This window comes from Aotus nancymaae, unplaced genomic scaffold (assembly GCF_030222135.1).
Source record: "Aotus nancymaae isolate 86718 unplaced genomic scaffold, 86718_ANA_hifiasm-v0.15.2.pri h1tg000003l, whole genome shotgun sequence".
Classification (NCBI taxonomy): Eukaryota; Metazoa; Chordata; class Mammalia; order Primates; family Aotidae; genus Aotus; species Aotus nancymaae.
In genome coordinates this window covers 38,755,767-38,770,387 of record NW_026988414.1, presented here as the reverse complement: position 1 = coordinate 38,770,387, position 14,621 = coordinate 38,755,767, and the positions used below count along the sequence as shown (strand labels likewise).

The window sequence follows — 14,621 nt, the reverse complement described above, 5'->3', positions numbered from 1 at the left end:
AAGAGAAGGGAAGGCTGTCAAGGCTGGAACAGAACCCCTGGCCCAGAGCAGGGTGGCTGCCTCCATCACTGTGCTCACCTGGGCATCCTGCGGAAGGTGATGGTGCAGCAGCTGTGAGTGGGGCTGCTGGTGGGCTGGTAAGATGTGCAGGAATGGTGGGGGCGCATAGCCAGGGGCCGCTCCAGGGGCCAGGGGCCCAGTGGAACCCAAGGCAGAGGGCAGGCTGAAAGGTGGAGGGGTTCCTGCATGAAATCCCTGCTTGTCAAAAGTCTGCAGGGCAAAGAAGACAATAGTGAAGGTCAGGTTGGGCTATAAACTCCCAAAAACCTATACACTCAACCCACCTTTGTCCCTCACCTGGGTCTTATTGTAGACAGAACCAGTCATATCAGGTAGACCGGTGGTGCTTGAAGACACCGATACTCCTAGGAGGAAAAGCAGTTGTTCCCCACAGCAGTTGGTCCCAGCTCCAGGCTCCCCAACCTCCAGGGGCACTCGGGGGTTGCCCTGCCTGAGAGGGGATCAGGCAGGAGCCTGCCACTCCAGGCCTTATCCTGGAAAGAAGAGGTAAACACTACCTTTGCCAGGTCCAGAACCTGCAGACTTGTTTGGTGCCTGTGATGATGGTCCACCATAGCCACCTTTGGTGTAGTCTCCTGCTGCTGTCCCTTGGGTCAAGTCATCATAACCTAGAGTGGCAGGGTACAAGAGGAATGTGTGAGCCAGGCAAGCCTGTCTAACCCCATGTCTGTCTGTCTGGGAAGCACCCCTCACCTGTACTGTAGCCATGCTGGCCATAACCACTGGCCTGCTGGAAAGGAGGTGTTGGGGCACTGAGGTTCACCCCATGCTGCTTGGCTGAGGCTGGAGGGACCTGGGAGGGCAAGCAGATGAGGTATTAGTGTAGGAACACGCAAGCTGAAACTGGTCTGGTACCCCTGCCAGAGCCTAAGGCAGCAGGTGACATACCCACAACCACAAGGGACCTGTGTTTTCATTAGTGCAACACATGCTGGATCTAAACACAGCAGAGGAAAGTGACCTTGTTACCAGCATGAACAAGTCCTGAAGGCCAGATAAGACTGAGTGGAATCATGACCCTCCCTCCCTGATGGAAGACAGGTCCCAGGTTTCCACCTGCCAGCAACCCAAAGCCAGGATACACAGTCACACCTGCTGAAATACTCACAAACATGGTGGGGCCATACTGGAAGGCACTGGGCACGCCTGTGTAGTAGGGAAGGCCAGTGTAGCTATAGCCAGGTGGCAGCGCAGGGTTCAGGAAGGGCTGTTGGGCTGTGTGGTGGGTCTGTGACTGGCTCTGCTGTGGCTGAGCTGGTGTGGTAGGGGGTGCAGGGGATGCAGAGTCCCCACGGCCAAACTTTGTGACATCACCTAGGAGAGAGCACTGACTCCAGCCACTGCCCTTCCTCCAACCAGAGACAGGCAAGCCTGGCTCCTGCGAACAGGAACAGTTCTGGCTGCCAGCTCAGCACAGGCCACCAAGAGGCCTCTCTCAGCCCTGCTACTGCCGCTGCTTCCCAGCTCCTGGAGTTCACGCTAGGCCAGCGCACTCCTCATCCACTGAGCAAACTCACCTGGATATGGATTATTAGCTAGGCTCCCATCTCGGCTAGCAAGCGCTGTGGGTGCAGCAAAGGGAATTCCATAGTAGTCCTAGGAAAGACCAGGGAGGCCTGATCAGCAACTGGCCTTGCCCAACTCCCAGAAGAGCAGAACCAGCACACAAAAGTCTAGGTGACACCGCACTCCTGAAATGGACTGTACAACTGAAAGCCAGCAGTCTCAGAGAACGGCAAGTAAATGGTGCCCGTAGGCAACTAGGTGGCCTGCCTAATGCATGAGCACACAGACTGGCCAACCCTGCAGTTTCACCAGGCAGAGCCCTGGAGACGAAGTTTCACACATCCATTTGACACCACAGGCAGATGCTTGTGTGAGTGCTTCAGGCTGAACCAACCTCGCTGGCTTTTCTGTGTGAGAGACTACAGAGCAGCTAGGAAAGCTGACTAAACAGAGCAGACCCAAAAAAGGAGGCAACAGAAGTGCAGGGGCCTGAAAGGTTTCAGAGGAGACAGGGGGCAGTGCCAGGTAGGCACAGGAATAAGCAGGACCTCAGGCGAAGCCCGGAACTGGCCTGTCACCACCTACTCTGCCCTCAAAACACTGACATGGCCTGGGACAAGCTTGTCTAACTCACAGCCCGTGACAGCTTTGAATCCGGCCCAACACAAATTCGTAACCTTTCTTAAAACATTATGAAATGTGTTTGCAATTTTTTTTTTAAGTTCATCAGTTATAGTTAGTGTTCGTGTATTTTATGTGTGGCCCAAGACAATTCTACTTCCAGTATGGCCCAGGGAAGCAAAAGATTAGACAGACACCCCTGGCCTAGGACTTGGGGGAAGTATGGCAGATACAACACAGTGCGGAGACAGAGATGGCAAAACACCATGGAGCTGTGTGGAGGAGGGGAGGCCTGACCTGACCCTCACCATTCAGGGCCTCACACTCCTAGACACACCTGGTCCCTGAGGAAAGGGAAAGCCCTTGGGTTGTGCCCGATCACAGCCAGAGAAGAGCCGTCCTGGCTGGAATGGCACTCACACCCTCCAGGAAACCTCCCAGAAACCCACAGCAGCCTAGAACCCCTGGGGGAGGCAGAGTTGGGAAGGCACAGGAGAAAGCCCAGAAGAGGGAGCCCTTTCACAAACCATGAGAAATCTCCATGCTGGAACTAGGCTCACAAGCGGCAGAGGTTAACAAACAACCCGAGGGATAGAAAGAGCAACATATCAGCAGGGCACGGTGGCTCACACCTATAATCCCAGCACTTTGGGAGGCCGAGGTGGGTGGATCACGAGGTCAAGAGATCGAGACCATCCTGGCCAACATGGTGAAACCCCGTCTCTACTAAAAATACAAAAATTAGTTGGGCTGTGCTGGTGTGCGCCTGTAGTCCCAGCTACTTGGGAGGCTGAGGCAGGAGAATTGGCTTGAACCCGCGAGACAGAGGTTGCAGTGAGCCGAGATCACACCACTGCACTCCAGCCTGGCGCCTGGCGACACAGCAAGACTATGTCTTAAAAAAAAAAAAAGAGCAACATATCTCAAAAGGTGGGCTCCAGAGGGTGTTTTCTCTAAGGCACTAAGAAAAGCCAAAGGAGTGCTGTGAATAAGTGTGGAGACCACAGAGAGCCCCTGAAGCAGATGAATCCCGGGGCTCAGCACCGCCTCCCACACTCTGGGCCTTTGGCCCACCACAGATTGAAGGCATGGCTGGTTTGCACAGCTGGGAGAAGCTGCTCAGCTCCCAGGCTGGGCCTCTGCTTCTGGAAATACGGCCAGCAGGTGGAAAGGGCTACTCTTCTGAAACAAGAGCGGCACTGTCAGCTCTTTGTGGTCTGGCAGGGAAGGGCCAACATCAACGGGGAAGAGAATGAGAAGGTGGAGCCGCACAAGGGAGAAAACCTCTTCCTTTAGGAACAGGAAAGACTATCCAGCAGAGGTGGACACGGCTGTCCCAATTGCTTGCAATTCTCTGACAAGTGCCCTGGGAAATGGCAGAGCAAGAAGAGAGTGACTCCCAGGCTGAAGTCCTGCCCACAGGCAAGGCAAGGAGCAGGCCTATTTCCCTCTGTCCTCACAGTTCTGTTCATGTGGCTATCCAGGAAAGGCCCACATCACATTGTAGCACCAATGGTCAGAATAAAGAGGCAACCCTGGCCTCCGAGTAAGGCTGCAACCACCAGGGACGTCCCAGGGCAGGCATTCTCACAAATCTAGACCAGACCCAGAGAAAACCTAAAAGACCATCAGCTCAAGCCACTCATTCAGCTGGTGGCAGAAAAGCAGTCACTGGCCACCTCAGACCAAAGATACTATAAGGTACTCTGAGGAAGAGAAAAACATTATAAAACTCCAGGGCCAACTAAACAACCTCCATGTCTTGTGTCATATGACTTTTCTTAAAAAAGAGAGAGAGAGAAAACAAGATGGAGGAGGGAAGATAAGGACCAACATTTAGCAGCGGGCATAGCCTCCCAGGGCCCCAGGGCCAGAAGGCCTTCATGTTTCCCACGGATGAGCACTGTACACTCATGTGCCAAAGCTATGCCTGGCACAAACGCCAGAAGAAAACAGCGTTCTCAGTAGTGGTGCTGAGGGGTTCCTCAGGCAGAGGATCCTAAGGGCCAGACCGGGTGCCAGCCAAGACCACAAGAGGAGGGACATGTACAAGATTCTGAACCCTGTGCTCTGACCAGTCCACACCCCACTCACCACTGGCAGCCGTGACTGCAGCATCTGGAGCTCATCATAGCCATAGATCTGTGTGAGAACCAGAAAGGGTATTTTAGGAACCACATATCACCCCTGGGAGGCAGGTCAATCTAGGAATCAAAACAAGGTCGGGAGGTGTAACACACCCGGGAATGGGATCTGGATCAGCTATGGCAACAGAGCCTGCTTTGACAGAATCTAGATGGAAGAAGACCACCAGGGCTCAGAGAGGCAGAGATGGGGGGCTCAGGGATGGAAGGGCAGCTCGAAGTGGGCAACCTGGGCTCCACACCAGGGTCCCACCAGGTACCAGCCCCTGAGGCCAGGGGAGCTGGGGCAGGCCAGAAGTCCCACCATGCACTCACCGGGTAGGCAGGAAGCAGTCCTCCGGGACCCACGAGGTACTGGTTGTGCAGCAGGGGAGGCACCCCTTGGGGCAAATTTGGGGGTGCTTTGCCTGTACAGTGGGAAAACAATCAAATGGAGGGAAGTGGTCACCACAAAGAGTGAGAGTCCTCAGCTGCTTCAGGAGAAGGCACAGTCACTGAGCTACCCGAGATGGGTCCAAAGAAGGGCAGTGGCCGAATGAAGCAGAGGGTCACGCTATGAAGCAGTGAAGGGGAGACAAAGCCCAGCCACCACACTGAGGCTCTTTCAATGTCAGAGGGTTCTGAGTCCAGACAAAAGCAGCCCCTTTCCCCCAATCCCTCAGGTCCCACTGCACTGAGAAAACAGACACAAAAAGCAATCTGCCTCCTCCAAAGAGGGCAAGGCACTCCTCCATGCAATGCCAGAAGAGGGACAGACTGAGTTCGAAGTGGGTTTTAGCAGCGACCATCAAATCACAGTCTGCTGGGCCTACAGACACCCTAGGTCTGCAGTCAGTCACAAAGACTGGCCCGGAGGAGCCCACAACAAGTCATCCCTGACCCCTCGAAGTCACAATGTCAACTAATGAACAGAGGAAAGACTGGAAAGCTTGAAGTACATAGTGGCCAGGAATGCTGCCAGAGAGAATCCATCTGCATCAGGGATGGGGAGATCAGGCCTCAAGGTCAATGGAACACACAGCACACCTGGCGGGCCTGCCCCTCAGACTCTCCTGATGCCTGCACTGCCTTCCTCAGAAGCCAAGCAGGTACCTTTGAGGGCTCAGGGGTGGGCAGGAAAGGCCTCTGGAGCACATACCTGAGGTCACCAAAGGCACAGCCCTGGTACTGCTGCTGGACGCACTCGTGGGGGTCCCACCCAGGCAGAGGCTGTTCGCGGTGTGCATGCTACTGGACAGGCTAGTGCCTGAGGATGCAGAACTCGAGGTGGAGGTCGCTGCCATGGAGAAGGTGGCTGAGGACTGGAGGGAAGGGGCGTTCTCCACACTGGCATGCTAGCAAAAGAAAAGCCAGGACACATGGATCTGGAGGCAGAGGAGGGTGCTGGGAGATCCTGGCCTGGCACTTGGGCCCACAGTCTCAAGGCTGAACAAGCAGGTGATGACACAGCCACCCAGGCACCCTTAAGGTGAGAGGCTCTGTGCTCAGTGCTTACTGCAGCCCCTCACAGCTGGTTCCAGCCATCAGGATACAACACATAAACCGAACATCAAGACTATTAACGTTGAGCTCTAATGACCACAACTCTCTTTAAAAACCCTTCAAGTTGCTCATGCTTTGGCATCCAAAACGAGGGCATAGAAACCCCAAGATAACTTCACATCTTAAATGAACACAGACTAGACTACCTGAATATGGGACGAGTACCTACCTCAAAGCAAAGCAAACAGTCTAAGAAGAGGCAAGCAGAGGCTACACGAAGCCCAGCACAAGTCTCAATCTTCTGGACATTCCCTTCTACCGGAATTGTCAGCCACTGTGGTCTGGAAACCACAGAAGGCTGAGAGAGGCCTCTGCTCCAAAACCTGGTGACACCTTTCAGTCAGTCCACCAACACCTCACCAGGGCCCACCTAAAAGGACATGGCCTGCCACTATGCCTGCTTGACAAGGTAACCCTAAGAAAAAAGAGTGAAACCCAGCGGAAGCCCCACGTTTCAGAAGCCCTGACCAGCTGCCCAACCCTAGCAACAGGGCCCTATGGACAACTTAAAGCACTGAGCTGGTAGGTAGGAGAGGTACACCTAGGTGGGCAAAGCCAGTCTCGAAAAAAGGGAGGAATAAGCTCTGTAAGAGCGAGACCAATCTCCAAACGAGGGCATAGAAAGCAGCATATAAACTCCTAGAGGAAAAGCCAAAGAACAGGAAGGGCCCAAGAAAAGGAGCCACACTGCCTCCACAGACTAATTCTCCATGCCATCTCACGCCCACAGCTCACTACTCACCGGGGCTTTAAGGAGCTAATACCCAGAAAAGATTCAACAAGGTGAAGACAGCCAAAAACATGGTTTCCTCGGGCTCCAGGGGTCTTGTTCCTTCAGCACAGATGGGCAGGACCAGGCTGGAGAGAGCCCCACCAGGAGCAGGGCAAAGGATGCACTGGCCTATCCGCCATCTAGGTCCTTGCAAAGGAGCCAGACTCCCCACCATCTGCCACAGAAATCTTGAACAGCTCTGACCAGTGCTCTTAAGTGTACTTGGATATATACAACCTTTTAATCTCGGAATTAAAAATGAACATTCCCCATTGCTAAGAGATGCTCACTAGGGAACTAGGTCCTGACTTGCTAAAAGGACAAGAGTCATCTGGCAAGTCTCGTCTCCCTCAGCTGCCTGACAGGGTTCCTGTCTCTGGCCCTGATCTTCCAGAACTGGGAGGACATCAACCTGCTAGATTACAAGGTCAACACCAATTTTAAAGGCCTCACTTAGTCCATCCAATGGGGCCTATGCAGTCAACTGCCAGGACGGGCCCAGAGAAGCAAAGGCAGGAGAAGACGCTGAGATTTCCTTTAGGTATTGATGGAGAGTGGTAAAGATCTAACTATGAGAAAAATGGAAGAAAAGACAGGTCCATGTGAAAAATAATGAACAGCAAACTTAGGGGAAAAATACCTGTACCTCCCATCACAATGGGCTCCCCAATATAGAGTTTCTAGAAATAGAGACCAAAGACCTGACAAAAAAAGGAACCAAGAATATAAAGAGCATACAGGCTGGGTGCAGTGGCTCACGCCTGTAATCCCAACACTTTGGGAGGCCAAGGCAGGTGGATCACCTGAGGTCAGGAGTTCAAAACCAGCCTGGTCAACATGGTGAAACCTTGTCTCTATTAAAATAAAAAATTAGTTGGGCGTGGTGGCATGTGCCTGTAATCCTAGCTACTAGGGAGGCTGAGGCAGGAGAATCACTTGAACTCAGGAGGCGGAGGTTGCAGTTAGTCGAGATTGTACCATTGCACTCCAGCCTGGGCAAAAAGAGTAAAATTCCAACTCAAAAAAAAATAAATAAGTAAAATAAAAATAAATAGCTCACATCAAGGAAATCAAATGTTTTGCAAATATATTTTTAAAAAGGATATAGAACCTCATTAAATTAAAAATTAGATTGACAGGCCATTTTTCTGCTAACATATTAAGAAAATACAAGTATTTAATAATACCATTTTGAGGAAGCAGTGAAGTAATAGGACATTTCATTCACTGCCAGTGGGAGGTAAACAGGGTTGGATCACTATGCAGGGCAATCTGGAAATGTGTATAAAATCACGAATGCCTCGCTGTTCCGTATCCTGGACTGACCTGCTACATACAGATATACACATGAAACGACATATGTACAAGGTTATCAAATGCAATATTCTCTATGGCATCAAGACTGAAAACGACCCGAAATGAAGGGCTGCCTAAATAACCTTCAATCACGTCATAAAGCAGAACTGTGAAGAAAAAAACCAAAAACCCTTATATTTCAACATGGAAATATCAAGATACATTACTGAGTGGGGAAAAAAAGTTGAAGGGCACTGTACATAAAATGCTCTCATTTATGTAACAAGAAAAAAAGAAAAGGGCAGATGATAATGGGAAAATGACTGTGTATGCATTGCGTTTTTTTATTTTTATTAGAAGAAAAATTGTCTAAAGGATTGAGAAAATATAAAGGTGAGAGACAGAAAAACTTTTCAGTGTCTATCTTTCTATAACTTTTAAGATGAAATATTATAAACATACAGTTGACCCCTGAACAACACAGGTTTGAAATGTGTGGGTCTACTTAATAGGCAGATTTCTTTTTCAACCCGATGCAGGCATGCATAATTTGAAAACACACATATTTGGAAGGCTGACTTTTCCTGTAAGTGGGTTCTGCAGGGGCAACTGTGGGACTTGAGCATGTGTAGATTTTGGTGTGCGCAGGGATTCTGGGACGAATCCCCTGCATATATGGAGGGGCAACTGTATTAGCAATGTCGCAATTCTGTCACATTGACAAAGTATGGGACCCACTGGATGAGACAATTCTGGCTGTGGTAGGTTGGAATATATCATCTGGTTTTTTTTTTTTGCAGAGACAGAGAGTGCAGGAACACCAGGCTCCCGGGCAGCAGAGGCACAGACACACAGGGCAGCTCCACGGTGCTGCTGCTGAGGCCAGCTCACGGCTCCCATGAGCCACAGAGGGCAGGGGGACAGACAGAAGTGTCCACACTGTGCTCTACTTTGAAAGTGGCACTTTGTGTGTTTTATGACAAAAGATTCTGTGTAAGATTTGACTTGGAACGTTAGAGTTTGAAAACCACAGCATTAGGCAGATCCTGAGGAAAGGACAAAATCTCTCATTTCTACCACCTCACTCTATTAGTGAGCTGCTGCCTTCTTCAGAGGACACCAAGTTCACCAGTTTCCTGCCTCCTCATTTGTCTGCACCCTAATCCTTCCTCCCAGCCTGTGGACCTGCCTACTCCAACCTCACCCAACGCCTCCTGTTGTCCAGGAGCATGGATATCTTGTTAATCCAGGTGTCTTTCTATCCTCCCAATAGAGGCTCCAGCCTCTCCTAAGTTTCCATTGTGCACCCTCTACAATCTACCTCCTCCTCTCCATCGCACTACCATTCACTCTGCAACTCACTACAACCTGGCTGATCCCTACTACTTAAAACCATGCTCACACCTCCACAACCCACTGAGCCACACCTCAGTAACCATAATCTAGGGCTGTTCTTTGGCATACGAGGACACTTCCCGGCTGGTGCACCCACACCGGCCCTCCTGCCTGGCTTTTTGCCAGTGCACATTTGCTTCCACTTATGCCCTCTACCCTCTAGACTCCCTTTTCTCCAATGCTGACCTTCTCACAGTCTCTGCCTCCGATTCAAGAAAGAAGGCACAAGGAAAGATCAAACAGCAAATTCCTGGGAGTCAGGTCACCACCTGACAGTCCTGCCAATGACAGATCAGGTCTGGAGCAACGATTCTTCCCAGGTGCTACAAACTTAGAAAGCAAGATGTTCCCAGATGGTGCCCAGGAAAATCAGAAGCTCGAACCTGATCATGCCATCAAGACATTTCAGCCAAGCAACTCTAGATTATCAGATACTAAAAATCAGACTGAAGCCCCAGCTGCATATGACTAAGCCCCAGGTTCCCTAAGCACTGCGGATGAGGAGGAAGCCACATGGCCACTTACCGTGTGTGACGTGCTCGAGGAGAGGGCTGTATGTGCAGAGGAGAGGCTGCTCTGGTGGCTGGAGAGTGAACTAGAAGATAAAACAGAGTGCCATTATGTCCACCTGAATAAGTGATTCCAAAAGAACAAGGCCCACATGGCTCAGTTAGCTAGATTCGAATTTGTCCCTAGTCCCTAGTGAAGGCCCAGCTTCAGACCCATCCTTGTTCCTTATCCTCATAGAACCCAGTGATGGGGTCCAAACATAATGGACTTGCCATGCTTCTGTCAACAACATCCATTTGTTCCTCAGATGCAAAAACTGAAAACAGCTGCACTAAGAACATGCCCATCCTTGACATCCCCATTACATTAGTGAATGAGGGATGAAGGTTCCTGTGTTCAACCCCACATGCCAGAGTCAGAGGTGAAATTCCCCTCAAATCCATTTTTGCTCCTGGCTAATGGGGGATAAAGGAGAAGGCTCCCCAGAAGACACAGGTAGCAAAGTCACCCATTTTCCTACACCTTGCTCTAGTAACATCGTTTCTTCAGCTATGGAAAGTTCAAGTCAGACACCTGCTCAGAAATCCATCATTCTCATTCCACCTCAGTAGAATGCCCAGAGAAGCTAGGCTCAGGCACCCTCTGGAAGGTGAAGACAGGTGGCCTCACCCTACGCCCAGGGGACCCAGTGCTCTGTGCCAGCAGAGGCGGTACAAGCAGGCAAGGTTTCCACATCTGGTGGTTTTAAGGCACAACCTAGCCAAAACCTAAGCTAGAGTCATAATGCAAAAGCCCAGGACATCATGTCAGAGACAACAGTGTGTTCTCTTCACGGGAGCAACCTTCTACAGGAGCTCCAGGACTCTGCCCTGAGGTACTTCTCATCCTGGGCCCACATCTCCCCCATACCTGCTAAGCTGAGAGAGAGGGCTGCCAGTCAGGTTGCCAGTGTGCTGGGATGTGGATGGCAGAAGTGCAGCACAGGAGGTGGTACTGGGCAGGGAGCTCCCAGATGGGAGGGCAGAGGGAGGGCCTGCTGTCTTTGGAGCTGGAACGGATGAAGCAGCTATAAGAAACAGATCTGTTTATTTCTACAACCAATCCTAAGTATCTGAAAATATGCTCAATATCTTGTGACATGTCAGTTATATTCCCCAGGAAAATGCCAAACATGTCACCAGATAGCCCTTTGTCTGTCAAAGACTACTACCAAAGGGCACACCATAGTCAGCTGTTCAAGACACAGCAAAGAATAGGAAATGACACCTTTATAATCCAATCCATCCTATATGGGGACATACTTTTCCACCTAAAGGAACCTAAGCTGTAGATGCACCCAGGAAGAAAAACAAGTGCTGACCCTAACATGTAGAATTATAATTGAGGCAAACTCCTCAAAGAGCACAGCGAAGGGGAGTAATAAGCTGACAGGCAACACCACCTATACGTGCTTCCGCCACGTCAGGCTGACTCTACCAATGCTCACAGCCAGTGTAAGGAAGTGGGGGCTGATGCATACGTTGTGGAGAAACACAGACACCTAACATCTGCAGAAAGAACACACACCTAACACCTACTTCCAAATGCACAGTGAGCATTTCCTTGGTATGTGCTTGAATAGATGAATCTCGAAGCACATAAATGAGCTTCTTAGGCTTCAGAAAGGACGTGGAGACACTCAATCCTAGCTGTAGAAAGACTCAGTTTCAGTGCTGTCCACACATACAACTCAGATATGTGCTTGGAAATAAAACATCATTGTCTTTTCCAGTTAGGAAAGAGGAGCAACCCTGACCCTTCTAAAATGAGAAGCACTTGAGTCTCTAAAGGAAGGGCAGGTCAAAAACAAACACAAGCAGTAAAAGGGTCAACTTACACCTACATGAGTTCTTACAGAGGCCTTCTTTTTACTGGCAGTCTATTCCATATATAAACCCTGTTCTTAGAGAAACCATATAAAGACACCACAGATATACCTCACCTAAAACTAAGGCCCGAAAAGGTACCACCTTGGGCCTTGGATTACAATGCTAACAGCTTCACAGGAAGCTTCTCTCAAACAAACAACAACAACAGAACGGGGTGTGGAGGGAAGGGGAGAAGGAAGTGCGGGAGAAGAGAGTAGTATAGGAAATGAAAAACTAGGTTAATGTACACTGCTTCCCAGATACTTTAGTTCTCGACCCATGCCTAGACAAAAGAAATGTGCCACCACCACTGCTAGAATCAAAAGTTCCTCTGTCATCCAACAAGCTCAGAACAACCAACGAAACCTCCAACCATGAGGTATGAGCTACCATACCCAGCTAATTTTTTTGAATTAATTTTTTGAAGAGATGAGGGCTCACCATGTTGCATAGGCTGGTCTCAAACTCCTCAAGCGTGGGGATTATAGGCATGAGCCATCGCTCCAGACCTGTTTTTTGTTTATAAAAGACAGAGGTCTCGCTCTGTCACCCAGGGTGGAGTATGGTGGTGTGATCACAGCTCACTGTAGCTCTGGGCTGAAGTGACCCTCCTGCCTCAGCCTCCTCAGTAGCCAGGACTACATGTGTGTGCTACCATGACCAGCTAATTTTTTATTATCTCTAATTTATTGAGACAGGGTATCACTATTCAGGCTGGTACTGAATTCCTGGTCTCAAGTAATCCTCCTGGCTTGGCCTCCTAAAGCACTGGGATTATGGGCATGAGCCATCCTGCTTGACCCAGGCATCTTTCAAATGCATACTGTATGCTGCACCTGTGATGCAGTCTAATTAGGGCGAAGAATATGAGACCATCACCTCCTTCTTGCTGTGGCTATGACATTTCTAATACTACCACCAGCTAATACCTGATCCAAAAAACAATAAAGGTAAAAGGGCTGCTTTTTAAAGAATTAGCCATTGAGCAACTGGTGTTTTCCACATCATGTGAGCTATCTTCCTCTGTTGGGTTGGCACCAGCCATGACAAGAGTAGCTTGCTGCTTTACTTACTGTCTAGTGTCTGCTGGCTTCGACCACCACCATGTCCATTCTATAAGGAACAGAAGAGAACATAAACTCACAAAATGAAATCATTACATAGGTGGCTTTTTATACTTTCTATAACATATAGCTTAATTAAGAAACAATGATCTCTTTTATTCTATTTTTTCAATAAAAGGGAGGTAATACAACAAACTCTCATGCAAGAGCAAAAATGTTTTTAAAGAAAATTTTTTTCATCTTCCCAGGTTCAGATGATCCTCTCCATAAGCCTGCCTAGTACCTGGGACTACAGGTGCATCCCAATATGCCTGGCTAATTCTTGTATATTTTGTAGAGATGGGGTTTTGCCATGTTGACCAGGCTGGTCTCTAACTCCTGGACTCAAGCAATCCTCCTGCCTTGGCCTCCAAAAGCACTGGGATTACAGGCATGAGCTACCATGCCCAGCCCCAAATAACCTTTTTTTTTCAAAAGATAACTGGGTTTCACCATGTTGGCCAGACTAGTCTCGAACTCCTGACCTCAGGTGATCTGCCCACCTTGGCCTCCCAAAGTGTTGGGATTACAGGCGTGGGCCACCATGCCCAGCCAAAAGATAACTTGCACACCAAAAATCATCACATTTTACATCATTAGCAAAATGATTCTGAGAGAAAAAGATGTTTTCTTGAAAGGCAGCTTTTCTTAAGTGGGTTAGGTAAAGAGAGAGTTAAGGCCCAAAAAGAGCAGAAATGGAAACCAACTGGTTGGGGTGAACCATGAGGCATCTCAGTGGAATTAACACACATGAAAAAGGCATCCTTACAAAAATGACTTCTGCCTCCACAGAATGAACAGGGAACATATGGCATGGAACAATCAACATCAGAACCTACAAGGCTCAAACAGTGTCCCAAGATAAGAGAAACATCAAAAAAGCTGTAACAGAGTCTTTCTTACAAATTGCAAAAACACCCTGTAGTTGTTGCCTCTGTATCAATTCAAATCTTATATAACCTCTGCTCATGAATATTAGACTTATTTATGATACTCTTTGTTCTACAAAGTTTTATTTTTTACAAGTTATGTTTTTATAAGAAATATAGAGAATCAGAACTACTAGGAAAAAAATAAGTTAAAATAGCAGATTATAGTCAGGGAAAGGGAAACAACATACCTCATCAAATATATACAAATAGGTAGAAAGAAATCAAAGATCTAGTTTTCTGGCTCACCCTACACTAAGGTTCATGCCCCACTAAGTGTATTTACATGACCCATGCTAAACAACACAAGCCCTGACATATAAAGGAGTCTTCTTTAAAATGCACCAGACAAAAAAAGCACGGAAAAGTGGAACAGGAAACAGCGGTCATCAGACCTGAGGAATGTTTCATTTCAGCTTGAAAATCTTTTTTTTTTTTTTTTTTGAGACAAACTCTCACTCTGACGCCAGGCTGGAGTACAGTGGCACAATCTCAGCTCACTGCAACCTCTGACTCCCTGGTTCAAGCAATTCCCCTGCCTCAGCCTCCTGAGTAGCTGGGATTACTGGCACGTGCCACCACACCCAGGTCATTTTTGTATTTTTAGTAGAGACAAGGTTTCATGATGTTGGCCAGAATGGTCTCAATCTCCTGACCCCATGATCCACCCACCTCAGCCTCCCAAAGAGCTGGGATTACAGGCATAAGCCACCGTACCCAACCTGAAAATCATTTTTAAAACTCAAAATATAGACAAACTGATACCACAGAGGACCACACTATTTGGGATGGGGAAAATTGTAGGCAAAAGAATG

General features: G+C 48.9%; 1 protein-coding gene and 1 non-coding gene across 5 annotated transcripts in view; both read right to left on the bottom strand.

The window, feature by feature from the left end:
- Window positions 1-14,621, bottom strand: part of UBAP2 (ubiquitin associated protein 2) — a 164,280-nt gene that overhangs the window by 5,436 nt on the left and 144,223 nt on the right. For 3 of the 4 annotated variants that reach the window (XM_021671541.2, XM_064380571.1, XM_064380569.1), the window contains 12 exons: window positions 12,848-12,887; window positions 10,777-10,915; window positions 9,883-9,952; window positions 5,491-5,686; window positions 4,668-4,759; window positions 4,303-4,350; window positions 1,599-1,677; window positions 1,190-1,395; window positions 775-874; window positions 579-689; window positions 358-425; window positions 79-270 (listed from right to left, as the gene is read on the bottom strand). In XM_021671541.2, coding sequence (XP_021527216.2) covers window positions 79-270; window positions 358-425; window positions 579-689; window positions 775-874; window positions 1,190-1,395; window positions 1,599-1,677; window positions 4,303-4,350; window positions 4,668-4,759; window positions 5,491-5,686; window positions 9,883-9,952; window positions 10,777-10,915; window positions 12,848-12,887 — 1,341 coding nt within the window. Of the gene's footprint in view, window positions 1-78; window positions 271-357; window positions 426-578; window positions 690-774; window positions 875-1,189; window positions 1,396-1,598; window positions 1,678-4,302; window positions 4,351-4,667; window positions 4,760-5,490; window positions 5,687-9,882; window positions 9,953-10,776; window positions 10,934-12,847; window positions 12,888-14,621 lie in introns of all 4 variants that reach the window. The other variant, XM_064380566.1, reaches the window with a different exon arrangement.
- On the bottom strand, window positions 11,558-11,638 carry LOC135277444 (small nucleolar RNA SNORD121A). The gene has a single exon (XR_010345040.1). It is a non-coding gene; the product is annotated as a small nucleolar RNA SNORD121A (small nucleolar RNA).